Below are 27,829 nucleotides of genomic sequence, written 5' to 3' on the forward strand. Positions count from 1 at the left end.
AGGGTCGTATTTCCACCGGCAGTCACTTGAACTGCCGCTATAGCTCAATATTGATGTAGTGTAATTTGTTATTTTCTTTGCTGGCTTCTCGAACGAAATAGACTTGAATCGGGGACCGTAACTTTCTATTTGAAATTAACGCTCAGAGTACAAATACAAATACAAACAAAATAATAGAAAATGTAATGTTTTGTACTCTACAAATTTGTATTTGTACTACTTCCAAACCGAGCTTAACAGACTTTCTACTTTCTCCATGATGTCCAGGTCCACCCTCTCTTTGCATCTACACAGACTACAAAATCTGTCTCTCATAAGCAATACTAATCATTATCTCTTCATTATTTAAGCAAAGTATATTCGACAGCACGAACCAATGGTAACCGGTAGATATTCATCTGGACTTTTATTCTTGCAAAACGGAACCTACTTTTCCACTTCCTCTGCCATGGTGGTAGGCTGGTAGCAATGCTCTAGGCAATTTCCGCTCCGCTGTTAGGCATTCTGAGGGTAAATTGGGTAACTGCACCCAAACCAAAACTCTACCATCTCCAATTTGCAATATGCAGGTATCAGTACCATATTGGCTTCACACTTGATCATTAAAATCACATCACCGTTGAAAGACCAAGGGCCTGAATCATGGATTCTATCCCGGTAGAATGGAGAGGAGACAGCAATTGAATTTCACCCAAGAAAAAAAAAAAAAAAAAAAGAAGAAGAAGAAGAAAAACTCTTGTTTACATAGTCGCAAATCTTAGAATGATTGCTCAGATGCCAAGCCTTACACAGAGATATCCTTTAAAGCCAGCCAGCCAACTCGAAAGGTTTCTCTCTTGGAACCTCTTCTTGCTTTGCCAATTGCCTGTCACCAGTCAGTCTCATTGACGTGTTTTCTTGCAATAATAATCGATATGGCAGCAAAAGTTTCATATTTCTCTTTCTCTACTTCACCCGGCTCTATGACACGATCGTCCTCCTCCTGCGCTGCCAATGCCATGGCGTCGTTGATAAGAGGCTCACTAACCGGGGGCTAGTGAGGTGGGGAGCATCTTTTATATCTCCAATACTTGTATCTTGTCATTGATGGGGAGATGTTCCTGACTGCAATGTGCTGTGAGGTGGGCATGAAAAATGTCTCGTGACAAACAAATCCGAGGTTAAAGGCTATGAGGCATATAACTCTTTCACTTGAGGCCTAAGCCTCATATATGTGAGGCTAGATGGGTTGGGTACACCTCGCCTTGAGGCTTATAGCCTTATACCTCATTGATCCCGCGTCATAGCCTTTCAAGGTTGTGTTTGGTAACCACTGCTGTTTCTACCTGAAATGCTTTGGTTGATCAATACAAATTGGTGAATAATGTGTTGTTACAAGTCACTTCAACCAGAAAGATACATATGCGGGATTAATCATTAATATTTATAGTTGAAACTTGATTTGACACTTCATGTAGAAAATTATGATCAGAAACAACTGACTGGATTCTATTAGGTGGCTAGCAGGTCTCACAGTGCCAGATTTTTCCTTATACTCAGCATACAAATCATTAGCAATTGCTTGGTTTATAGATCAGTCTCTGCAATCTGCAGCCATTCAATAATACAGCTTAAGAATCATATTATACTGCACGCCTTTGCACTCTAGACCTAAGCCAAAGCATAGTCATACAGATGTTCCAGACATTCATCAGACAAATTTTTAGAGGTACTAGGAGCAAACGTATAAAATGAATTTCTTTTCCTTCTTTATTTTTGCAAGAATTAACCGATATGTACATTGAATTAGAAAAACAGAACCCACCCTTGTACATAAGCTTGACCACAACTTTTAAATGCTCATTTTATCACCCCCGAAAAAAGACCTTACAATATACAAAAAGAAACCAACTTTGAGAATTTTGCTCCCATTCAACTATAAATTGTGAGAGATTTATACTCTGACTTCAACTACATCACCATCTTTTAGTTCTGTATGTGGTAATGTAAGCTGACCATTCACTAATACCAGCCTACCTTCCAGTCCAATTCTTCTAGCTGCATCAGCAGCAGTGCTCCCTGTTCTCATTCTCATAATCTCACCATCGGGCCAACATACAATAACTACCTCTCCAAGTACAGAGTCATGTCCACCATTTGGTTTTTTGCCATGCTTTGTGTCTCCAAGACCTGCTTCAGAGCGTACTTGCTCCTCCCACTGAAGCATTTCTCTCAGTAGACGTACCTGACATTAACAGTAGAAATCTATTAAGAATTGAGAACACTTCAGGCCATCATTAATCAACATCATGAACTTAGTAAACATGTTGAACATGTTTAGACCCGTCCTTAGCTGGATATCATAAGCACTAATGGCCAGATCAAATACAAAATGCCCTGCTTGTCCATTGCCTTTTTTTTTTCAGTTAGGGCAGGTGACATGAGGCTTAGCATAACAAACTCTTGAGACAATATAAAAGCATAAGTAGCATCATGCAAAACAAACACTCAGTTTGAAACACTGTTTTTGGAAATTCTGTATCATCTGATTAGGTTTTAAATTTGGACAAGGAGAATTTTCTTGAGCACAAGGTATCTGCTGGATGATCTTGGCATATGATCATTCTCACCCAACAATTCCTCCCCACAAGTTCTTTACTTCCATAGTGCAACCATACAATTACTTCGTTAACTAGCAATTAACCTTCTTTTGCTTGAGATCTATGTAAGTAAAAAACTAAAAAGGAAACATGGGGAAACCTCAAACAATCCATGAAAGTATCATATATAATGTGGAAATATCCAAGACATCACGATTTTTTATTGGTAAAATGGCATAATTAAAACCAAGAAGCAAATTTGGGTTTGCGGGTGATTGTATACCAACCTTGTTGTTGATGCTGGTTTCAATGGGAGTAGAATTAGGGGAGTCAGAGCTTGATGTTCCAAAGTATCTTGAGTTTGAAGGAATAGAAGCAACTTGTTTACCCTCAAAAACAGATGATACAACCATCCAATACACAGTTTCCTCTTCCTCTGTCAAGTCAATTATTTGGATGAAGGTGGGCAGAAGGCGCTCAAATTGGTCTTGCTGCCAAAAAGAAAGCATGGGATTATTATCAGAATATTTCTTCTGGTGAAGACAGCATTGCTTGGAGTTTGGAAGGAGCTAGGAAAAGCAAACTGTGAAGATCATTTTTCCAAGAAGCACTGGATAAAATTAATCTTGTATGGGGCCATGATGTTATCATTTTCTGCAATATCAACAAAGTACTTGACTGTCATGATTTTGAAACTGCTACAGTAAGGCCATTTAGGACTTGTCAAGTAGAGATACAAGACATGAGGATTCACATTTATATTTACATACGGTCCATCTGAAAGGTCCTCTTACCTTGCACACCATTGGGAAAACCACACTAATCTCAATGGTACCTCTTACAAAACCCTAGCTTAGCTGGCATTCTAGTAGATTCAGTTGTGGATGCATCCATGGCTGGAGGTGGTTGCGGGTTGCCCACCTTACCAGATCAAGGATTTCCAAAAAGGATACAGCTTCCACACTAACCATACTTGGCAATTCACTACTGGTTTTGGCTTGTTAAGGTGTTGTATTTTATTCTTATCAGTATGTGAAATTCAAATAATGTACATTAGAATCTTGCTAATATCATGCCTTCAACTTATTTTGTTTCCAATTGTTTTTTTAGTTGCTTTAATGGCATAAGAAACTCATTCTTGTTTTATATATTATACTTTTTGGTTGCATTTTCTGTTCTTAACTATAAGAAATGTTCAGATTAAGGATTTTACAATTTCAACCTCGTGAGAACTGCTACTCTCATTGTGAGGGAGAATACTGCCTGAAAATAAAGTTCTTTCAAGCTTATATACGGGGGTGGTCTGTAGATATGTCTTAGGCATGACAAAAGCCTGCATATGGCAACAATACACAGACACTCATGCATGTGCCAGGTTGGCCTGTGCACAAATACAATATTTTGCCATCTTTGTAAAGAGATTCTTGTTCTATTCCTCATCTTCTTAAGGTGAAACATAGAAAAATGCCTTGAACTCCTAAAAGCATATGCTGTTTCAATTGATGAGGATTGATTACTTGGAGAGCTTTGGTTGATTTAGTATTCCTCTAGAAGGAAAGGAATATCAAGAGATCAGATCTGATAGAAAAAAAAAAAGCCAACAATTTTTCATCAGTAATAGGGTATATGTTGATTTTTTACTGGATCATATTGCATAATAAATTCAAAGATTTGAACCACAATGACGTTCTGATATATTGGCATCACCCCTTTCTCTTTCCACCTGCAAAAGATGAAATAAAACTAAGTTTTGAAGGTCGATTCCTTTGGAATTCACATCCTACAATATATGATGGTTTTCCATCACCATTAACTCATTAAAGGAGAATACTTTGTACTTTGCATTCCTCTTCAGCCTTGGAAATGCTTATGGACTTATCGTGGAGAAAATGAAGGTATAAGAGTGCATAATTCTTAAATGCTTGGCTCACTAAGCTGAATTATCCAGGTAAACTAGATATTAGTCATAATGAGAAGCTTTGAGTGAGTTGTCATGTTTTAATTATGTGGTGTTTGAATTGCATTTCCATGTAATGTTCCTTGGACTCCTCAGCTATTACATACCTTATGGTACATACCATCTCGACAAAGTGTGTACTTTTCCAGACAGGTGCACCAATCTCCATGTCCTGGTTCACACCACCATTGATCGGAAACCTAAAATGCACAACAGGTGAAACATTTTATGATATGAATATTCCTTAAAAAACATATATATCCTCTTCATAAGCAATATATTGGGACATAACAGAAATAACTCAACATTAGGACACTTCAATAAATCTTAAATGTAATCCAATATGCAGGAAGCAGTAAGGATTAATAGGAAGTTCATTCAAAGATGATTAAACTAAAAGCTATGTTACCCTTATTTTCCAGAATTATTTGACTGTCTCACATCCCAATATATAATTTTCTATCAGTATCAAACAGTCAGTTTATGGATTCACATAGATGCAGTTCTTAGGAGATTTTGATATTTTAAGGATTCTTCATGTCTTTGGCTGTTTTATAAGGATCATGGACACTTTGACTATATCGAGCTATATTTATGTAGTTAGGCTGGTTCGTCCTCAAATCGGCATTCTACTACAGGGGCATTTTTCTTGGTAGAAATCTTATCACATGGAAGAGTAAGAAGCATAGTTGTGAAGTCTATTGAAGAGGTTGAACACTAGGCAAGAAATCATACCACAAGTGAACTTAAGTGGAACAAGAGTTTACTTAAAGAGATGGTAGTCCCCATATCACTTCCAATGCATCTTCATTGTGATAACCAGGTTGCAATACATATTGCCTCAAATCCACTATTCCATGAGAGAACAAACATATTGAAGTTGATTGCCACTTTGTCCATAAGAAGATATAGAGTAATGATTAAATTTGAAAACCAGAAAGCAAAATTGTTTACCAAGGCATTGCATAGACCTCAAGTTGACTTAAATTTCCAATATGGGTCTATATGACATACTCACCAGCTTAAGGGAGAGCTTTGCAAGTATATCAGTTGAAAACAGTCCTCTTGAAGTATAGGACTGCTTGAGATTAGATGCAAAACCAGAAAAGTGAACAAGAGAAGATTAAGTAGTTGAGAGAGAGAGAGAGCTGGCGGCAATGAGAGTTAGAGAGTGAGAGGTTCGAACTAAACCTCCCTCTAACACTCTAAACATTTTATTAAGTTAATCTTTGAAATATTACAGAGAGGCCCTTGAGTGGGCAAGAAATTACAAAAACAGAACATTACAGAGTATGGGCCCAGAATAAGGCCCATTGCAGAGGGAAACATAAACATAACATGAAATAACAGTCTATGGGCCATTCGGCCCATCTCCTCTACACTCCCCCTCAAGCTGAGCATAGATGTTAATCATGCCCAGCTTGCCAGTGTCATGTTGAAGCCTTGCCTTGGAAATACCCTTGGTGAGGAAATCTGCCAATTGTCCTTCCGAAGTAATGAATGGAAGACACACTTCACCGGAAGAGACTCTTTCTCGAATAAAGTGTCTATCAACCTCAATATGTTTGGTTCTATCATGTTGTAGTGGGTTGTGAGCAATGTTGATAGCAGCTTGATTATCACAGTACAACATCATGGGTTAGTCATGATCAATCCCAAGTTCTTCCATTAAGGACCTTAGCCACAACAATTTCGAGACTCCATGTGCCATGGCTCTATACTCTGCTTCTGCGGAGGATCGGGTCACAATTGATTGTTTCTTACTCCTCCAAGAGACAACATTACCAGCCACCAGACTGCAATACCCTGAAGTAGATCTTCTATCATCAATATTTCCAGCCCAATCAGCATCAGTATAGGCTTCAAGTTTCAGATGACCATGCTTGGTAAATAGAATTCCCTTTCCTGGAAAGCCTTTCAGATAGCACAAAATCCGTTCTGCTGCTGCCATATGAGTATCTCTAGGAGCATGCATGAACTGGCTAATACAACTGACAACATACGCAATATCTGGCCTAGTCATGCATAGGTACAAAAGCTTCCCAAGAAGTCTCTGAAAGACCCCTTTGTCTTCCAACAATGTTCCATCCGAAACTGAAAGTTTGTGACTCATATCAATGGGAGTTGCAGCTGGTCTAGCACCAATTTTTCCGGTTTCAGACAACAAATCAAGGACATATTTCCTTTGGGAAATAAGAATCTCATCCTTGGATCTACCAACTTCTATGCCAAGGAAGTATTTCAACTCTCCCAGATCCTTAATCTCAAATTCTGTATGAAGGAAAGACTTAAGGGCCCAAATGCCTGAGGCATCATCACCAGTCACTATAATGTCATCAATATACACAATGAGATACATTGCTAGAGATCCACTTTTCTTCACAAAGAGAGTATGATTTGACTGTGTCTGAACATAGCTGAATTTAACAAGTGCAGCTCTAAATCTCTCAAACCAGGCTCTAGGAGATTGTTTGAGGCCATAAAGTGATTTCTTCAATTTGCATACCTTTCCTTGCATATCTTTCCCATACATTCCTGGAGGGAGACACATGTAGACCTCCTCATGTAAGTCACCATTCAGAAATGCATTCTTTATATCTAACAGATAAAGAGGCCAATCAAAGTGAGCTGCCAGAGATAAAAGAACCCTCACAGATGTCATCTTGGCAATAGGGACAAAGGTCTCCAAGTAGTCAATCCCATATGTCTGTGTGTAGCCTTTTGCAACAAGTCTGGCCTTGTACCTCTCAATAGTCCCATCAGCCCTGTATTTAATGGTAAAGACCCACTTGCACCCAACTAGATCCTTCCCTTCAGGTAAATCCACCACATCCCAAGTATCACTCTTGTGTAGAGCATCCATTTCAGACTTCATGGCATCTCTCCATTCTAGAATCCCAAGAGCTTCTGACACAGACCTAGGAATGGGGTTAGAAGCAACTGAAGAGAGGTAAGCAAAGTATGAAGGAGAAAGTAGATCATAGGAAAGGTGTTTGGAAATGCAGTGTGCAGTGCACTTCCGCTTTCCTTTCCTAACAGCAATGGGGACATCAAGATCTGGGAATGATGGTTCCAAAGGGACTGAAGTAGTACCTATTATCTCATCTGTGATTGGGAGTGTATGAGCCTCATCTGTTGTAAGGGAAACAATTTGCTCATTCCTGGATCTTTTCCTTTGATACACCTTGGGATTATGGGTAGGACGAGGAGGTAAAGAAATAGGAGCACTAGGGCAAGATGAATGAAGTGGCTAATCCTCCTTTGATTCATTTTGTGAGGATACAGGCTTGTCAAGTGACTCAACTGGGACAGGAAGAGGAAGAACAAATACTTGTGACAAACTCTCCCCCTGTTGACAATGTCCTTCCTGAGAGGAACCATAAAAACAAGAAAGCTCATCAAAGGTAACATCCATAGAGACATGTTGAGTGCCAGTCTTTGGATCAAAACAACAATAACCCTTTTGTGTGGGGGAATAACCAAGAAAGATGCACTTGTGGGCTTTTGGTTCAAACTTATGCCTCTGGGCACTTGGAATGTGAACATAACAAGTACAGCCAAACACACGAAGAGGAATAAGAAGAAGATCCATGTCTGGATGAAGAAGACTGAAGGGGGATTTAAACCCTGAAACCCTGAATGGCATACGATTTATAAGATAGGTAGTAGTAAGAACAGCATCACCCCAAAATCTTGTAGGAACATGTGAGGCAAACAAAAGGCTTCTTGCAACTTCAACAATATGTCTATTTTTCCTTTCAGCAACTCCATTTTGTTCAGGGGTTTTAACACAAGAGCTTTGATGAATAACCCCCATGTCAGAGAGATACAAGGATAAACTCTTCTCAAAGTACTCTTTTGCATTGTCAGATCTGAAAACCTTAATTCTGGTATCAAATTGGGTTAAAACAAGCTCATGAAATTGCCTCACAAGTCTTGGGACTTCATCACGGGATTTCATTAGGTATATCCAAGTGAATCTAGAAAAGTCATCAATAAACATGATGAAATATCTATAGCCCCCCATAGAAGATAAGTGGTAAGGCCCCCACACATCAGAGTGCACAATATGAAAAGGAAAAGAAGCTCTTTTATTTCTTATAGGGTAATTGTTTCTACAATGCTTTGACAACTGACATGACTCACAATTGAGACTGGACACACTGACTCCCTTAAACAATTCGGGAAGTAAATGACTCAAAGCAGAAAAAGATAAATGACCAAAACGACAACGACTCAACATAATTTGACTGACAGACTCTGAAGAAGTAGAACCAAAGGCAGCATTCTTGGGATGATCAAGGCATTGGCCAGGAGTGTCGAGCAAGTATATTCCATTCGCTTCATGGCCACTCCCAATCACCTTCTGAGATTCCAGATCCTGAAACACACAATGAGAAGGAAAAAATGTTACACAACAATTCAATGACTTGGTCAAGCTACTAACATATAATAAATTGGTATTCAATTTAGGTATATGAAGAGTGGAAGATAAGAGTAAGGAGTTTGTAGGCTTGACAGTTCCCTTGCCAGAAATAGAGGCAAGAGAACCATCAGCTAAGGTGATTTTTTCATGACCAAGAAGCAAATCATACGAAACAAACAGAGTGGAAAGGTTGGTCATGTGATCAGAAGCACCTGAATCTATGATCCAAAGGGTCTTGGGATTACCTGAGGTGAATGCATGGTTAGCAGAAGCTCTTATACCTGAGTGAGCAAATGCGGTGGTGGCTGGACTTCCAGAAGGGTTGGATGATGAAGTTACACTTTCAAGCTGGCTGATCATCTTTCCAAACCTCTCATACTCAGCTTTCATGGCTGTCAACTGTGCACAGACAGATTCAACCTCTGTATTTGTACCTGTGGCTGCATGTGCACTTCCTGTCTTTCTACTATCATTTTTCTTCTGGAATCGGATAGGGACAAGACTGGGATGCAATTTCCAGCACTTGTCCTTGGTGTGTTTCGGCTTCTTGCAATATTCACAGACCACCTCCTTCTTTCCTGTGCCACTAGGAGCTCCTATAATCCCTTTGGGTTTAACCCCCATATTTGCAAAATGATCATTGGTGTTGACTCCTTGAACCTGTACTTGCCTTCTACTCTCTTCATTGTTGACCAAAGCATATGCTTGTGATAATGAAACACTTTCCTTGGACAAAATGTCCAGCTGTGTGATGTCATATTCAGGATTCAGCCTTGTTAGGAATTCAAAGACCCTGTTCCTTTCAACTAATTTCCTGTATGTTTCAGCATCATTGGGTGTATCCCATGTTACAGCCTTTATCAGATCAATCTCTTGCCATAGAGATTTCAGGGTTGAGAAGTATCTTGCAAGTGATTTCTCCCCCTGCCTTAGATTCTTCACATCACTCCTTAGTTTATAGGCTCTGGCAACATTCAATTTTTGGGAGTAGGTCTCTGCAACACTATCCCAGATTTCCTTAGCCGAGTTCATCCAAAGATAGTGTTGACTAATTTGTGGCTGCATTGAATTCACAAGCCACCCAATCACTGTGTAGTTCTCTTGCATCCATCTCTCATAAGATGGATCATTCTCTGGGGGAGCTTTCTTGCTCCTAGAAATAAACCCCCATTTTCCTCTGCTACAAATGTGGATTTTCACTGATTGTGACCATGCCAAGTAGTTGGTCCCATCAAGTTTAACTGTAGTTACAGCCAACATAGAATCGGCTGGGGTTCCCAAAGTTTATCCATATTCAGCAGCACTCTTGCTTTCAAAGTCCGAGGAATCCATCATGCAAAGGCTCCAATTAGGGTTTTAATAAGTTTTCCAAGGTATAGGGAATCTTGATGAACTTAGTTTGAGCTGAATCGGCAACAACAACCAGCTCACAAAAACAGTTCAGTCTTGATAACCGTGACAGTCCAACTCGGTGGCAGCACTTTCTAGAGTAAGAAATACTATTTCAGCCTTCAAGGGACAACCAGCAGACCTCCAAACACAAAGTATTTCAGGTCCCCAACAACCGTTGTCCCAAAGAGAAGAAATAACAGTCCACAGTCCTTAAGAGGCCTTTTGACAAACACTTTGTGTGCAGTAGTTAACACCCTACTGTTAACTAGTAGGAACCACTTCAATAATGTTTTGTATAGGTCCAAAACAAAGGCTGGACAGAATTTTTGGACTAGTACCACTGAGTCCAAATCAGTTTCAGCAACTTGACAGTCCAACAACAGCCGAACTGCACTCCAAAACAACCCAGAAATCTCTGAGTTGAATCAGTCCAACAACAGCCGAACAGTAGGGCAGAATGGAGGAGGGTTTCAAATACTTTACAGCCCTCCCAAGCAACGAAAATAACCCAGCAATAACTGAGATAACTTACAGTAAGTGAATCTCTGATTTGAACTTCAAACCAGGCCGAACACCTTTCTCTCTGATTTCAAATAAGGCCGAACACCTTGCTCTCTGATTCTTCCTGGTCACCGAACTATTCTCCAAGTGTGTAGAGACTTGGGCACCCTCCAATGACCTCCAAGAACCAGGTGAATGACTTTAAACTTCCAGCCCTAGAACATCCTCATGTAGTTGGTTGGACTAGAACCACATGAGGGTCACGCCAAGCTCTGGCCCGCTCTGATACCAAGTTGAAAACAGTCATCTTGAAGTATAGGACTGCTTGAGATTAGGTGCAAAACCAGAAAAATGAACAAGAGAAGATTAAGAAGTTGAGAGAGAGAGAGAGAGCTGGCGGAAATGAGAGTTAGAGAGAGAGAGCTGGCGGCAATGAGAGTTAGAGAGTGAGAGGTTCGAACTAAACCTCCCTCTAACACTCTAAACATTTTATTAAGTTAATTAATCTTTGAAATATTACAGAGAGGCCCTTGAGTGGGCAAGAAATTACAAAAACAGAACATTACAGAGTATGGGCCCAAAATAAGGCCCATTACAAAGGGAAACATAAACATAACATGAAATAACAATCTATGAGCCATTCGGCCCATCTCCTCTACAATATCTTTACTATTTATTGTTCTATTTTATGAGTGGGTTAGTTCTTTCACATTTATGCCTAGAATACCTATTAGTTAGGGGTATAATAGTCCACTTGGTGGTTGTAAACTTGTAATGTTGAGCATTTAGAAGATGAAAGGCGACAAGGCATTTCTGGAGGTTGGTTCAGTGGCACCTGTATAGTTGGAAGGGAAGCAGCTGGGAAAGGAAGTGAGACAAAACTGCTGGTAATCACCCCCTAGTTGTTGATCTTAACAATGTTGTCAGATGGTGACAAGAAGACTGAAATGGAGGCTAAGAGGCTTTTTGACAATGGAAGAAATTTCTGAACTTAATGACTTATTGCGTTGCCTTTTAGTGGATTAAACAAATAACTAAATAATAAAATATTCGAGGTATAATTATCAACTCAATTTATCCACTAAAAGACAGCATAATCTTTTCAGTTCAGCAACTTGAGCTGTTATCAAATGGCCCCTAAGAATCTAAAACTATACAGGCACACAAACACAGGGGAAGTTCCATTGCACTTGTCGTGTATTCATACCAGCAATTTTAATTTGTGATCTTTGGAATATTGGAATACACACACATACTATTTTAATTTTTTAACAAGCATAGTAAACCTGGTGGAATAAAGAAGCCCAACCTTCTTGTAGAGCCTTGCATAAGCTTCCCATCGTCTTATCTGAAAAGAAGATCTCCTGTCAGCAACTGCTTCAGAAGCTTCAAGACCAAATCTCACAGCCACAAGTAGCTCCCTTCCATCCTTATCTACCCTGTTAAATTTTGTATTAGTTTGAGAAGTAACTTGCAACACATTAGCAGAATAATTGGGATATTTGAAATTAGCTCACCTAACAATAACTGCTGGAAGTAAATGACTTCCTTCCACTCTAAGAGCTGGATGTCCTACTTTTAGGGGACCATACTTTTCCAGTGCATCGTATTCTGCAGAATTATCATCCTCCAATTCTTTAGATTCATAGGGAGTTGAATTTTTTTCAGCATCATGTAAGGTACTCATGGATGGCATCTTGTTTTCAGCTTCCTTATAAAGCCAATGTGCAGCAAGTCCATATTCTGCACACTCATGCATCCTCTACGGTCACAGTCCCACAATTAGTATAACCTAAAAAAAGTAAAACCACCCTGATGATGAAAGTCTTATGTAAAGTTGGAATATTTATTATACCTGTGTTCTTATTTGGATTTCTAAAGGTGCATTATCGGGACCTTGTACTGCAGTATGGAGAGACTGCAATTAGAAGGAAAATATTAGTGTTTACAAGTTGACTGAATCAATGATAGAAGTGATGTTTTACACTCAGAGGTTGAGAGTCAAACTCAAATATCTAGGATGTTATGGAAGTCAAAGAGATGAAAATGCTAAAATGAAAAAATTATGATCAATAGAACTAAGGGTACAACTGGGCCAAATTAGGTCAATAATCTAATGTAACATGTTCACTGTTTTTGTCTTTGTGTTTCCTTTCAATTTCCACATTCAACATTTGACTGACAAAGCAACTGGAAATATTGTATTATAAATAAGAAGATATTAACCTGATAACCACTATGCTTTGGATTAACAATGTAATCATCGAACTCACCGTCAATAGGGGTCCAGAGCCTGCATGAAACAAGGGCAAGTAGTATGTAAATTTAGATCACTGTCGTGTTATAAAAAATGCACTGTGCATCAAAAATAATTATTGTAACATGGGATGCTTTCTTTATCACAATAACAGGAGTATGAACAAAGGCATACGAAAATATAGATGACATGTTGCTACTTTAGTTGGTAGTAGAGATGAAATGTATATTGGATTATCAAATAAATCTACAAGATTATGGTGATATACATAGACGTGGAAACATGTAGCCATACCCATCTTCAGAACAGTTAAGTTGAATCATGTAAATTAATTGTCAATAGAGTGGACATATAAAAGGATAAAGAAGCAAGAGAAAGTGATAACTGGTAAAGATGGGATGTAGAGTATAGCATTTTCAGTAACTTATAAGTCAGCATTTTTTATCAGCAAACTTATAACTCGGCATTTTAAGGACTTTCTACTTATAGCATGCTCCAATTTTCAAAATCTCTATTTATAGTACATTCTGAATTTATAATTTATGGTGTATCCAATTTTCCTGTTTTTAATAGCTTCCACGAGTCAAACTTTTCCAAGCCACTATTGCATAAAAACCTTAATCCAGTCTCTATTAAACAAACAAAAAAAAGGATTGCCTCCCTTGAATCAATTCCCCTTGATATGAAGAATTAATTCCATCCATCACTACTTTCAGTCTTGATGCCAAAACAAAGATAATAAGCATATATCCATTGCTTATGAAAATAGGCTATAGTCATTACATTCATGGCTTTCACTTTCTTTGAGATGGATAGAATTAACCTAGGAATCACACCATTCCAAGTAGCACCCCTGTGAACCTCCTCCATGACTGTCTGAGCGTTTCTTGAAAGCTTCATACAGAATGCCAATACAAAAACCATAAGATCGTAATGCATTATCCCCACTCAAATGACCCAGTGCTCTCAATGCTCATCCTTGCTGAGTTCCTGTCTCCAACCTACCAAACATCATATATAGCTTGAACTAAGGAATGCAACGAACCAGATCTTATCAGTAGGATTTTACCTCTTCAGTCCTAATTGTATTCTCCTTGACCAAGTTTCTGACAATTTTAAGCTTCTAAATGGCATTGTACTTTAGATATTTTCACCCTTCTAAAGTGAAGATAGCAATTGAATTTTGATGTCAATTATCCTTGAAATTGGTACTTTTAAACCTTATTAGTTGCAAACAGATTTCCTTCCAAGCTTTCAAGCTACTTCTTAATGCCTTAATTTTAAAAGACTTTCTTATTTCCTTCCTTTATCTCCTGTTCAGGTCTTTCAATCTCTAAAACAAAAGAAAAGATGATTTTGCTTCGCACTAGAGACAGATCACCAAAGTTTCACTAACTCCACAATTTTCAATTCTCCATTCACGTTCTCAAAATGAAAAGGAGCTACCTCTGATTCATCAGTCTATAATTGACCAGGAATGGCCTATGGTCTAAGATACATCTACCAATAGTTATTTGTGTGATCTTTGGGAATTGGGAATAATTCATTAGGCTAGGTTAGGGGAACATTTATGAATAAATTTTGAATCTAGTGCTTTATTCTTTTTCTTCTTTTGAGATCCATTATTTACAGTCTAATAGGATGGTATTTAACATATTCTAGTTGCCAAGACTCAATTTCTTGTTTACTATAGGGTATTTTCAGTAATGACCAGTATTTCTAGTCTAGTTTATTTAATTGAGGCCCACCTTGTGCCAAATGTTCTTTCAAAGTGACAAGTGAAATCATACAAAAGGTGTTTATGAGTGTGAGAGTTTATCATCCAACAATATATCAAAGTTAAGAGTACTCTAGCTGCACAGATGCAAAATCTTTTAGCTTAGAAATTTGAAATACTGTGAAAAAAACTATTAATCTCTTCATTCACCTGTGCACAATGTTAAGAAGGCTGTAGCAACACTTAACTGCAGCTCCATACAATGCCCCATTATTATCACCAACAACAACCCTTAGTGCACGGGCATCATACACTTGCCTGATGCCAACATTTTTACGTTTCATCTACTTAGGAAGCACAGTGAAAAAAACATAGATAAGAATAGAAATTTCTATTATAAAGAAGTAAGCTTTACAGTAAAGGTTTATTTAATGAGGTTCCATACAAGGTTCAAAATTTTGATACGTACAGGCCGTATCAGCCAATACGTATTGTATTGAGGGCTTCCTGATACACCCCTAAAGGGGGTGTTTTGGGGTTTAACCCAGTTCATGGGGTAGACAGGACTTAAACCGACCCCTCTGAACCAGATTTTAAAAAAACCAAAAAAAAGGGGAGCAAGCCCTGATACAGTCCGATACACCCTACCGGTGTATCAGGCTGTATCGATATTTTGAACCTTGGTTCCATCTATATGATGAGATGAAAGCATTCCATTGAATTAATTGATTGAGTATTTCAGATAAAAATATTTTGATAAATATCAACAAGGATAAAGATATAATTGCAGATATTTTAATGCCAAAAACAAAACTAAATGAATTGATACAAAGAAATGAGGTTTACAGTAAAGGTTTACTTAGTGAGGCTCAAGATGATGGGAAGTGTAAATGCATTTCCATGGAATTAATTGATTGAGTATTTCATATGACAATCTTTTGATAAATATCAAGAAGCATAGAGACGTAACTAAATAACTTTCAATGCCAAACACAAAACCAAATGAATTGATAACAAGAATGTTGGAAACATAAAACCAAACTCTTTCCATGAGAAATTAATGCATTTCCTTAACACATGTTTCTTGATATGTGTTTTGACTAAACATTCAGATATTGGGACTACGGGTTTTCAAATATTGGGAGCATGGGTTTTGAGGAGTCAACCCATTGGGCGCCTTCCAAATTCCAATCCCTCTATCGTTGAATATCCGCACAAGAGGCCAGCTTGACACCATTACTACTGTAGCAGTATGGTTCCAAGAGGATTTTTATATCAGGTTCAGTTTTAAAATCTAAGAAAATATAGTGTGTTTTTGTGATTTTCAGTTCAGTACTAATTTGCCTATTGTTGTTCACTTAAAATACTGTATATCTTGATTGTTTGCCCACATCAGAAAGAATGTCAATTCCCTTTTTTCATGCATGTTTTTTGAGCCAAATACCCTTTCTCACATGTTTGGTATTGAATTTTCTTCTCCATATTTTTATACATTAACTTTCAGTATTTTCTCTTAATCACTGTCAGAATACCACAGACATGTCATACAAAGCACCCTTTTCCCTATCTGAACCAACAAAGATGCACCTTGATCACTTGTCCCTAGCCCTACTGTGTCAAGGTGCTCAGACAATGAGAACAACTTGTTGAAACATGATGTAAATTGAATTTTTGGCTCCAAAGCTGTCAATAGGTATTTCGTATCCCCCTTGACAAACCATCATCTTATAGCATTCTCTGTTAATATTTTCTCTCAACATTCTTGCCAGACGTATCACACAAAAGCACCCTTACCCTACTCAGAAAATAGAGTCATTTTGACAACTTCATCTTTGTTCTGCTGTGTCTAAGCGCTGAGTTAAACCATTATCTTATTGGCATGAAATTGCTAAATCATACCAAAATTTATATTCCATAATTAACTAGTAGATCTGTTGTTCCCAAGCTTTGGTCCCTTCCTTCCAAAAGAGTGATTAAGTTGATTTGTTAAAATTTGAATGGCCCCAGCTTGAGGGCCCAGGCCTGATGCTGTGAAAATTCTTCAGTTAGGTACCTGACTTGCACCCCCACCCAGGTCACCAAGGTGTTGGTGGTGCTTTCTGAGTACACCAATACTCAGGTCTCATTGGCTATGAGAATCTATTAGATTTAGAATGGAGTTGATGTCTTTACTCCAAGTCTTGCATTTGATTTTCTCTTGGATTTTATTGGATGGAGGTTGAAGGGCTTTGGTCAAATGTTCACTTTCTGTGTGATAGGAGGATTTTAATGGATTAGCCTCTTTATCTTAATGTTTTCAAAAGCCCTTCTGTACAATTTCATACATATTATTATTACCTAAAATACTTTTTGATTACTCAAAAGAAAAAAAAAAGAATTTGGAAACCATTTCCTGTTTTCTGTAGATGGAATTAAGAAGTTCTATTTAATAGAGAGATTGAAGTGATAATTGTTATGCATAAATGCATAATGCCTATGCATGTTGATCATATTTTTCCTTCAAAAGGGAAACAGTTGCTCATATTAACATAGTAAAATATGGTAATTCTAGGAATTCCTAGTAAGATAAAATGGAAAAAAAATCATAATGAGAAAAAGAAATGCACAATAAACTTTTTCTTAGACAAGATGAATCATGACCTAGGTTATACCTTGCAGTACATACTATATAAGCTCTTTAGGCGACTAGATAAGGTTACTTCCATTCCTGGAACATAACTGAAAGTAGAAAAAAACAAATTCAATGTGACTATTAAACATGTATGATATGGTATGAAAAATAAATGGATCGAATTAGAAATTGTGAATGACCCAGATGTCAGATATATAAAAACATACGAAGTTGATATAAATAACTCCCTCTCAAGTGCTTCCTCGCAAACTACCAAAGAAGCTAAAGCAATTCCGGCATCTCTAACAACCTTGGGTTTTGTTTTAGGAGCCTCTGAGTATTCTCTAAGATTATTTAGAAAGTTAGTGCGCTTTCTCCGATCTAGCAAGAGATCAAATGGGAGAACAGCTTGCAGAAGATCCTGCGTAAAAGGAATATCTAGAGAAAATGAGAATACGCATCCAAGAAAACCTAGAGAAACATTAAGGTGCAAATAAATTATCTTTGACAATCCTGAAAGCATAGTAATACAGAACATGGAGAGAATTGTGCAGTTAACATCCAGTATCTCAATTTAGAAATCTTGATAGGTTATAAACTTTTGACACTTTCTTATTCACATTTTCTTGTGGCAAATACATTCAAAGTAATTCATGAAGGGGCCATAGCTTGGTAAAATTTCAGGCTGACAAGCATGAGAACACAGGTTTCAGTCTGAAAGCAGCCACTTTGTGCTAAAATGCCAGAGGCTAGGTCCATAATTCCCAGGACTCTTGTGGCCAGGACCAGTATTGGTAATGCCCTTTTCTATTTCCAGTTATCCATAAAGTGGGAAAAGCTAATTTGAATTGAAGAAAGAAAATCTGAAGAAAATGCAAAATTCAAAGCCATCAAAATTACAAAAACTCTTCCACAGAACCTGTACTACCTTCATGGTTGATGGATCTTCCTCAGTTGCCATAAGCCCTTCGTAGTCAGAAATTATATCATTTTCGTGCAAGGGCACAAATGTGCTGGATTTAGTGGATATTCTTCTCAGAATTCTTGCCTTTTTGTTAGGGTTCCACATTGAAGCTAGCTCAGCTCGCATCCGACGGAAGGTTTTAGGCTGTATACATTAACAAATAGTCAAATACTAAACATGATTGAATTATTGAGTTTCAACTTTCTCAGATAAGGTAATAGGAGAAAAACAGAAATAACATCAAAATGCACACTTACAAACATAGGTCAAGAAGTATTGATAAAGCAACTTGATTCATAAGATGATTTTGAAGAAAAACAAGCCCATAATATCAAAAAATATTTTTGCAACTTTTACTGAGATGTCTTCAAGGTACCAACAACCATTTAAAACATCTTTAATATGCATTAATAAATGAAATTCGCATCTGCTAAGGAACATTAAAGAAGTTAGTGACAAAACCTGAATAACTGCAAAGCATAGATCTTCCAGCTCAGCTTTTAGAGCCCATACACCCAATCTGGAAGCAAGTGAACACCAAACAGCCAATGTCTCCTGTGCAACAGCTTGAGCCTTGGGAGATGAAAGAGCATAACTGTAAAAGATAACACATAGAAATGTGACTTCATATGATAACATTATGATCAAAACATTAACCAAAGCAACCAATCCAACCAGAAAAAGACAAAAAACCATATAAGTTCAATACCGCATTTTAAGTTTCTCAAATTGAAATGATTAACCTAAACATGACTAATAGAAAATTTATTGACAAAAATGCCACGAGAAGAATATTACTCAATTTTTGAATTGATAACAAAAGAACAAAAATACCACAAATGGTTTGGGTACTTTACATGGTTCTCATATTATGAAGGCGATCTGCGAGCTTGATAAGAACAACACGGGGATCATCTACCATGCCCAAAAGCATCACTCGTAAATTATTAACCTGAAAATCCAACAAATGAAACCTATAAGATAAATAGAACCATTATAGCTACAAACTATGCTTTGGTGTTTAACTTTCAAAGAACTAACTCATAAGATAAATTCAATTGGCTTATCATGAAAATGCATAATTTTTCATGAAATTACAGTACTTCCTTTTAAAGGTAAAGTATGATACCTTTTTATGGAAAGGGTTTTAAGTTTTAAGTATATTAGAATTGCAGAAGGTAATTTGGACAATACTGAGTTCTTCAATGACATCTTCATGATTTAACAATTAAGTAACCAGCAAATATTGTTTGGATCTACATAATCCTATTTTATTCCTTGAATTTTACGGGATAAACTGCTTGCAATATATTATAGCTTCAACAGCATGAGTATCAGTTGTTCACAGATTATTTTAACCTTCTAGGTGACACATATATACATACATAAGTGTGCATGGTATGTTAGATTATTTAAAGAAATCTAAAGAACCCAATAATCTTTCAATGCTAAGGTTAGGGTCCCAAAAAGATCCATCTTCCCTCACTTTATTTATAAGCCAAGTTTCAGCCTAAGAACCTTTATCATGTGACTAAAAATAAGACCTTTTATGCACATTTATGTACTCACCCAAGATGAAAGATCATGTGGATGTGTAAATAATTCTTACAAAATGACAATTGCCATATCAGATTATTAATTTATCTATGAACTAATGTCTTCTGCCCATACCCATGCTAACCCCAGGCAGTGAAAAGAAACAGTAGTAACAAATTAAGGACATGAAATAACCATATGCATCATTTATCTTCCAATAATTCTGAATCAAAAAGGAAAAGGCCATAGCATGTTTCATCATTATATCAACATATGATTAAAGTAGTACACATACCTCTTCAGGACCAAAATTACCCTGGCTTACATTTGTTCGGCGGTGTCTCCGCAGAAGCTGCAAAATACAAAAAGAATTTGAAAAAAAAAAAAACTTAAATAAAATGAGCAGCTTCTAGGATACTATCTTGATAGGTGATGAAACAATCAACTTGAAGAAAACTATAGGCCCAGTGAACTATGATGGGATGCAAAAGATGGGATTCAGATATGTGTTCCAAGAATTATTCTGGCACTTTATTTGGTCTCATGAATTGGAATTAATTTGCGAAAATTGTGATCAGAATCTCTAAAACAGTTGCATGAATTAGAAGTGGTTTGAGAAGGTTATGATTTGTATATGGGAACATATGGGTATAGAACTAGAGTTCTTTCTTTCTTATCCACTATTTGTTTGCAAGTAATGACTGAATCTCTAGATTGTGGGATTTTTAAGATAAAACATAAATCAGAATCTCAAAAGATCATTAGATACATAATGCATAATAAGAGTCTCCAACTAATTCTTTTGTCGAAGTTATTCACCTCATTCAAGAGATGAGGGAGGTTCTGAAGGATGCAAATATCTCAGGCTGTATTTTTTTTGTAATAGACAATTTTAATTAATCAAGAAATATATACAATACAAGAATTCCTAAGAGAGGCACGAAATGTGACATCTCCTGTCATAATAAGAGAAATTACAGATTACAACTCAGCCCAATACAATTGATCCCTATTCAGTATTTACCTCTTGCTTATATAAGGTATCCACCATCACATTAGCCGATCTCCTCTACCCCTCCTCCTTCAGGAGGCATCCACACCGAGTTTACCCTTCCTTTTTAGAGGAGCTTCTAACCACCACCTCCCACTTTCTTCTCCTCATATCATCGAAAGAGAATTGTGATAAAGTGTCCATAGTTCTGATCCAATGTATTACCCTGGTCATCACACATTCTCTCACTGCTTCCTTCTCTCTTCTCTAAGAAGATTCTTGCATCTGAAGCAGTAAATTTTGTTCACTAACTTCACCTTCCTCTCAAAATAAATAAATAAAGGTCTGTGGAAGAAATCTTCATTTTCCAATATTGAACTTGTTCTAAGAAAGACCATTATTAGGTTCTTCATTTATATTGTAAATAATTCTTATATAACTTAACAATCTTTCATGTTTCATTTAGTAAAAGTTGTCTTGTAATTCATCTTACATGCTACAATGTAAGCAATGTTTTGATTGTTTCCAAGTATTATTAAGAGAGTTTCAGGTTCAGGATTACCTGATTAATGTAGCTTAGCCGGGAAACACCAGCTACCACCTTTGCCACATCATCACCAAATTCTTCTTCTATGCTATGCAGGCTTTCACATGTGTCATCAATCACATCATGTAGAATCCCAGCCACAACTGTATCTATGGCCTGAAGCAGAATTTATTATATCAAACAAAGGAAAATGGGGAGCTGGATTCATGTTGCTAACAAGCATGACTACAAAACTTTATTAATCAAGAAATGTAGACGGCACAAGCATCCCTAAGCACCCTTTTCTAGTTGAAGATAATATCAGTTAACCACCATCATAACAAGCAGCTAGGGTGTACGGCTTGGAAATCTAGACACAGATTAACAGACATTCTTTGGATAATAGGAGCTTAAATGAAAAATATTTTGCATTTGGACTACAAAATTCACATCCATAAGATGGTCAATAAACCAATAAAGCCATTGGGACAATTCAAAATGTATTTTGTTCAATAAACATGTTTTATAGCATCCTTGGAATTACAAACTCTCCAGAAAACCTAATCATAAAACATTTAAACTATATGCCAATAATTCAATTGTAAAACAAGACTGAACAAGTTTGAAATACCCTGATATGGAATTTAATTCCAATGCTCAAAAAAAGAGGTACTTACTCGTTTTCCACTGGATGGAACCAAAGCCGCTAGAATTCTTCCTGTATGAATACAATGTGTTAGATATGGGTCTCCAGTTTTCCTTAGTTGGCCATGGTGAGCTTTCCTTGCAAATGCAATAGCCTTTTGCACCTGCCTTCACAGAGGTTAATGTCTAAGTGACAGAAAATGACTATATGCTTGATGTGATACAGGGGGAAATGATAAACCTTTGCATCATAAAAGATTGGATACCCGGTGACATCTACTCCATCCAATATATGAGAATCTGCATCACATGGATTAGTTGTCTTTATTAAGATGAAGATGTATAAAAAACAAACTCATGAATTTATTTCTGCTTCAAGAGTCTCATAAATACCAGTATACCTTCACTATTATAAAGTCAACTAATTCCATCCTTAACTTCTTTAAATGCCACCATAGCGAGGTGGCAAAAAAGGCTTTTTGGTAAATTAATAAATTCATAAGAAAATAAGCTGATAGTTAAAAACAAGGAATGATCCAAGTTATTCTAATTGTGATTTCAATATCAGAAAGTAGTTAGAGTCTCATAGATAAGTAGTTGAAAAGAGGTTGAGATGATTCCATGTCTTTAACAGTTCAAAGGGGTTTAAACCTATTCTGTAAGCAGGAAGGAAAAAAAAAAATCATCCTCTACATGCTAAAAAGGATAGAGAATAAATAAGTATGTCAACCACTATAATTGTAGAAATAAGAAATAACTTGAATTGAGATAAACATTTAGAGGTTGTTTCAAAACAAAGGAAAGTCTGGTGCTTAAATTAATGACAATGTAATATATATGGGTGTTGTTCAAAATTTCTAAAACTACCCTACAAATTTAGCCTCATCAATTCCAGTGCCGCATGGACTCTCCTAAAGCCAGATCCTGACAGCCCATGGATTCTTGGAGACAAAGGCAATACTTTTTGCAGGTATATAATGTCAGAATTCAAAAATTGTGAACTATTTTGAAAGAATACACTTTTCCTTAGATGTGCCTGCAAGTCCATGTTTTCTCATCTTGCTGAATCAGACTCTTGGACACATATCAGACTCTGACTCCCATGTCTATGTCCATGCAACATTAATTGATTCATAAAATTCTCCAGTTCAAGCAAGGAAAGGCGCATCTTAATTAACTAGGGCATGGGATGTGGCTAAATATGGTCCTTGACGCATTTGAAAATGAGAAATCAACAAAGCTAAAGTCTCCTACATCACAATCATCTAGAAAACGCCATAACTGTTCCCAATTACCTCATCATCATGATAATACTACAAAATGAAAGAAAAAAATTCATCCACCATATCAGAAAAACCGATCAAATATAATTTTCTAAAATGCTCATGCATAATCAAGTTTGTAACATGCTGCCTCTTCCAAGGAAGTGTCCCTTCACCAGTTTAATTTTCATACTTAAAATAAAATTACTATTTGTTGATTAGTTCAGATTTTCTTCATTCCAACTTGTTTACAAAAGAACCCAAGATAAAAAATTACTACATATGAGTGTATAAGTTATTAATACAAAAAAGACATGCAATGCATGTCATGAATTTTGTTCAGGCTGAAGTCTGGTTGGATGTTTTGTTGGGGTCAGATTATCTTCTGCATTTCTAGTTAGCTTGGTTGTGTTTATGTGAGAATTAGAAGCAGACCCATTTAACAAATGGATCTATCTTGTAGGCCAGACCCATCTGAACTAACAGTAGAACCTATATTGGCACATTCAGCTATAACTAAGCGAGTTATGGGTACAACTTGGTTCCAAGAATCCAATCAACCAGGAAAGAGGAAAAATGTATGCATAAAGGGATAAAAAATGGGAGAAGCTAAGAAGGACAAAAAGAACAAAAGAAAATGAAAAATGAAATGAATGCAAAAGTTGAGGTCTGCATCAATCCAAAAGTGGTCAAAAGGGAAGTAAAGTCCTACTTCTACTGGTCACATCATTGACTGGACTCTGACTTCCTTTTTTTATTATTTTTGGGTGGAGGAGATTCACATAATTGTTCACCTAGGTTTGACCTATCAACCTAGGACTTGACCAAGTCTTCAAACACCTATAGATAAGGTTATCTCAGTTTTAGAAAGGACATATTTATATACAGGGAAGGCAGAGGAAAATGATATGGAGATTCCATCCACCCAAATCAGTGAGTTTGAGCCACCAACCCCACCTCCCTGCATATGCAAATGAAACTCTTTCTACTCAAACAGAGGAAAAGAGATCTTAAAATGCTGATACTTTTGAGATTCCACTTGGCCTATATTGTTCCCAAAGTGAAAATCTGGATAAGGAAAGTGGGATTCTGTTTCTGTTCCAAATTTTCATTTCCCCACCAATCCAAACAAAAACCAATATGATTTCCTAATAAACATCTGGAAGCCACATGGAATGAAGTGGTTTTATTTAATTGAAGATCTCTACCACTTTTAAGGATTCCATTTCAGGATTTCAAGTCATATAAAATTTTCCTTAATCACTGGAATTGGCTCCATTTTGGTGAGGAAACCATAAGTTCAATATCATAGTTGTAGTCAAGGTCAATTCAACACTCAAAACATTAGAAACCAGACGTTTTGTACTGGATTTGTTTCAGAATTAGATATTTAATCCATATTTTATGAGCAATAACTAATTAGTAAGCCAACGGAATGATCAGAATTTGAGTATGTGTTAGAGGTCCTATTATTATATAGAGGTGCTTGTTCAATGAATATGAGGTGATCAACATACCAGTTATTCAACCAAAAAGGACATGGTTTTTAATGCAATGCACTGAACACGCACCCCCTCCAGGATGTCATCTATCACGTCCATGATTTCTTACTCCTTACTCTCTTGAAGCCACATCCTAATACTTAATTATTTATTCTTGTTTGGCCATAACAACGCAAGATGAACGTTGGAGGGGAATACAAATTTTCTCTTTTGGTGGCAAGAACACCAAACAGTGAGCTTAGAGAAACAAAATTGTCAGAATTGTTACTTCTTGAACATGCTCAATAAGGAAATTCAAACACCTCCCAAGCAAGCATAAACCAGCTGATATTACCGTACCAGGTTGCTCCTCCACCTTGGGCCACAAGAAATCAACCTTAGTAGAAAGACAAGCTCCTGAAGCTATAGCCACCGCAGTGACAGCAACATGAGCCAACGCCGAGGTCACTGCCGCATGAGCTGAACCAGAGCCAGTCGTGGCCGCAGCTGCAGACGCAATCGCATTCCCGGTAGTCAAAACCGAATTCAGCGATGAAGAGATGGCAGTGAATTTCGGAGGAATCTGGTCCAAAACACACCTAAACTTCACCGAACTTCTAAGAATTCTACTGGGATTTCCCAAGAACGGGACGAAATCACCCAGAAAACCTGTTCTGCAACGCGTTAAGGGAATTCTGTAGAGAATTTGGGAGCTCTTGTGGCCTAACATCCGAGAATTATGGTGCCCTAACTCCGTCCCGCTGCAGGAAGACATGGTAGTTAGATGATTCCACTTTTTTTCTTTTTCTGGTTCGAAGAATCACATCTTGCGAGAATTTAGTGGAGACAGAGGATTTAATTTAACTGACGACGATGATATTTAGGTGTATCGACATCAGTCGGAGGTGCTAACGGCGCAGAAACGGCGACAAACGTGTGGCTGGGAAGGAAGAAACGAGGAATCCCAAAGGCTTCCGTGGCTGTCGTTGTTCTTCTTGTATCGTTGGAACTTGGAAGAGAGAGAGAAGGGTGACAAAAGAATCTAAATGATAGAGATTTTTTTAGTGAATTTGTATCGTTTTTCATGATACGGTACAGCTTTTCTACTAAACGGATTAGGGATAGCTGTTACTTGCGGTTGGATTGGCATCTTATGAACCAGCTGACAGTAATCGTGTATCAGCATTCAGATGTGGAGTCCGATCCAATAGTGTGAGTTACACAGACTCTGGCCTAATCTGATATGAGTCATTACATTGTCTTCTGCTTGTTGAGTTGGTGTCTTTGGACTAATCGAGAGAAAAAGGGTCCACCTGTAAAGTTGATATTATTAGACCGCACTCATTGTTGGTCTATGACTTCTCACCATCAATCAACCGTTAAACACTATATCACGAAAGCTATGTGGGTGGGTTTAGTGAGGTATTTTATGAGGGGTAATGTGGTCCTCCGAATCACATTGCGACATGTGGCCCGCGATACCACGGTGTTGAGTAAGTGAACTAGCTCGGCAAGTTAATCTGAAGCACCTTGTCCAAGCTGACCTTCACCTCGGCTGAGTCAAGTTGACAGGTCTCCCTACCTACAACAACCTGTCTCAGAAACCGACCGAGTTGTAGGAATCTCTGGTGACTTGCAAGCGAGCTCACTAACTTGCCCCGAAGAGACGTTACCAGCCCGAGACCTCCAAAGTATTAGTGCCTCGACCATTAAACCGGCCTACCGCATCGCATGCCCCAAAGTTAGACAAATAGATCGTAACCCCCACGCAGAACACATAACCAATATAATAACTCACCAAACCAAGTGGAAACGGCTCCGCGAAAAGATGAGACCCATTGTAAGGGGGCTCAAACTACTGACGCCTATATAAGGTGCCCATTTCTACCTGTGAAGGTACGTATGATTACAAGCTCTCAAGCTCTCACTTTCTAAAATACTATCTAAATACTCTCTGACTTAAGCATCGGAATGCCCACCCCAGGTAAAGAAAACACGGGCACTCTAACAGTTCCTCTTGTAGAATAGAACCAGCTCGGCCACCTCCAACTCGGCCTAGCATAACTTGGCCTAACAAGTACTATCTAAATCAGAATCCGAGTCATCTGACACGCAAGAAGAGCAAGATCGCGAGACATCAATTGGCGCCATCTGTGGGAAACCAACATAAAAGCTAAGTACTCAATCTTATTTCATAAGTTCCTAAAAACCAATGGCATCATCAAGCAACTAGCCATCCAACAACAACAACCAGGTCACTGGGCAGCTCGAGGCAATCCCAGAAGTCCCCTTAGTGACCATAGGACAAATCGACGTCCCTCTAAACCCTGCATTTGCACCTGTGAACGTGCCTCCCCCTACAGTTGAGCCCACGATGACTCCTGCTAGGGTTGATATGTGCCAATTCAACGACATAGTGCAGTGTGTACGGGGAATGAGCGACCAGTTCAGGTTTTGGGAGAGTAAGTTTGCCACCATGATGGGGGAGGGGGGGGGGGGGGGGGCAACAACAACAGCAACAACAACACCACCAGCCTCAACACCAGTAGAACCAATAGGTACAGCCACCTCGGCAGGTACCACGACAGAATGCTGGACTGAATTAGAAAGGCAACCAGAATCCAATCCCAGACCGGGTTCCCTATCAGGTCTAGGTCTCCAACCGAGTCCCTAAACCAGTTAACAACCAACATCCAGTTGACAACGCGGTCCCTGACTTGAACCAGAACCAGTTGCCAATGGAGAGCCGAGCTACAGCTCCCATCGGAACAGAGGCTGCCAACTCATTTGAAGGGTCCAAGAGAAGGCGCAGAAGATGTGCTCATTGCGCCACCAAAAAGAGTCAACTCACTTCAGCTGGGAGAGTGATGGACAAAAAAGTAGAAAGCAAAATGACCAACCAGGTAGGCGCTTCGTTTAAACAACCCCTCATAACTCGGGAGTCACCACTTGCACTGGAAATCCTCAAGGACCTGAGGCTGAAG

General features: G+C 38.0%; 1 protein-coding gene across 6 annotated transcripts; it reads right to left on the bottom strand.

Annotated features, from left to right (window-relative positions):
• Nucleotides 1–1,724: 1,724 nt before the first annotated feature.
• LOC104587265 (uncharacterized) lies at nucleotides 1,725–25,883 on the bottom strand. Of its 6 annotated transcripts, none has more exons than XR_016080701.1 (18): nucleotides 25,206–25,880; nucleotides 22,344–22,402; nucleotides 22,135–22,266; nucleotides 21,494–21,634; nucleotides 20,236–20,292; nucleotides 19,262–19,356; nucleotides 18,867–18,999; nucleotides 18,369–18,548; nucleotides 17,668–17,861; nucleotides 17,481–17,547; nucleotides 15,040–15,173; nucleotides 13,082–13,148; nucleotides 12,711–12,773; nucleotides 12,373–12,617; nucleotides 12,165–12,294; nucleotides 4,658–4,736; nucleotides 2,867–3,070; nucleotides 1,725–2,224 (listed from the first exon to the last, which is right to left on the bottom strand). XR_016080701.1 is itself a non-coding variant. In XM_010244805.3 (18 exons), the coding sequence occupies exons 1-18, from the start codon at nucleotides 25,618–25,620 to the stop codon at nucleotides 1,934–1,936; spliced, it is 2,700 nt and encodes an 899-aa protein (XP_010243107.2). In that variant the 5' UTR covers nucleotides 25,621–25,883; the 3' UTR covers nucleotides 1,725–1,933. The 6 variants fall into 6 exon arrangements, 5 of the variants coding, with proteins under 5 accessions (XP_010243107.2, XP_019051535.2, XP_088751503.1 ...); XM_010244805.3 differs by having other exon boundaries at nucleotides 4,644–4,736; nucleotides 25,206–25,883; XM_019195990.2 differs by having other exon boundaries at nucleotides 4,644–4,736; nucleotides 22,135–22,270; nucleotides 25,206–25,875.
• Between the last annotated feature and the right edge of the window lie 1,946 nt (nucleotides 25,884–27,829).

Source organism: Nelumbo nucifera, chromosome 1 (genome assembly GCF_055504915.1).
Source record: "Nelumbo nucifera cultivar China Antique chromosome 1, China Antique-T2T, whole genome shotgun sequence".
In the NCBI taxonomy this organism is placed as follows: domain Eukaryota; kingdom Viridiplantae; phylum Streptophyta; class Magnoliopsida; order Proteales; family Nelumbonaceae; genus Nelumbo; species Nelumbo nucifera.

What these genes read in the sequence shown, in the direction of transcription:
- LOC104587265 (XM_010244805.3), bottom strand. Translation starts at nt 25,620, where the DNA reads ATGTCTTCCTGCAGCGGGACGGAGTTAGGGCACCATAATTCTCGGATG. An exon ending in CAAGGTGGAGGAGCAACCTG is followed by an intron (nt 22,403 to 25,205) that starts GTACGGTAATAT and finishes CATGTGATGCAG; the next exon opens with ATTCTCATATATTGGATGGA. An exon ending in CTTCTTAACATTGTGCACAG is followed by an intron (nt 13,149 to 15,039) that starts GTGAATGAAGAG and finishes TGTTTCATGCAG; the next exon opens with GCTCTGGACCCCTATTGACG.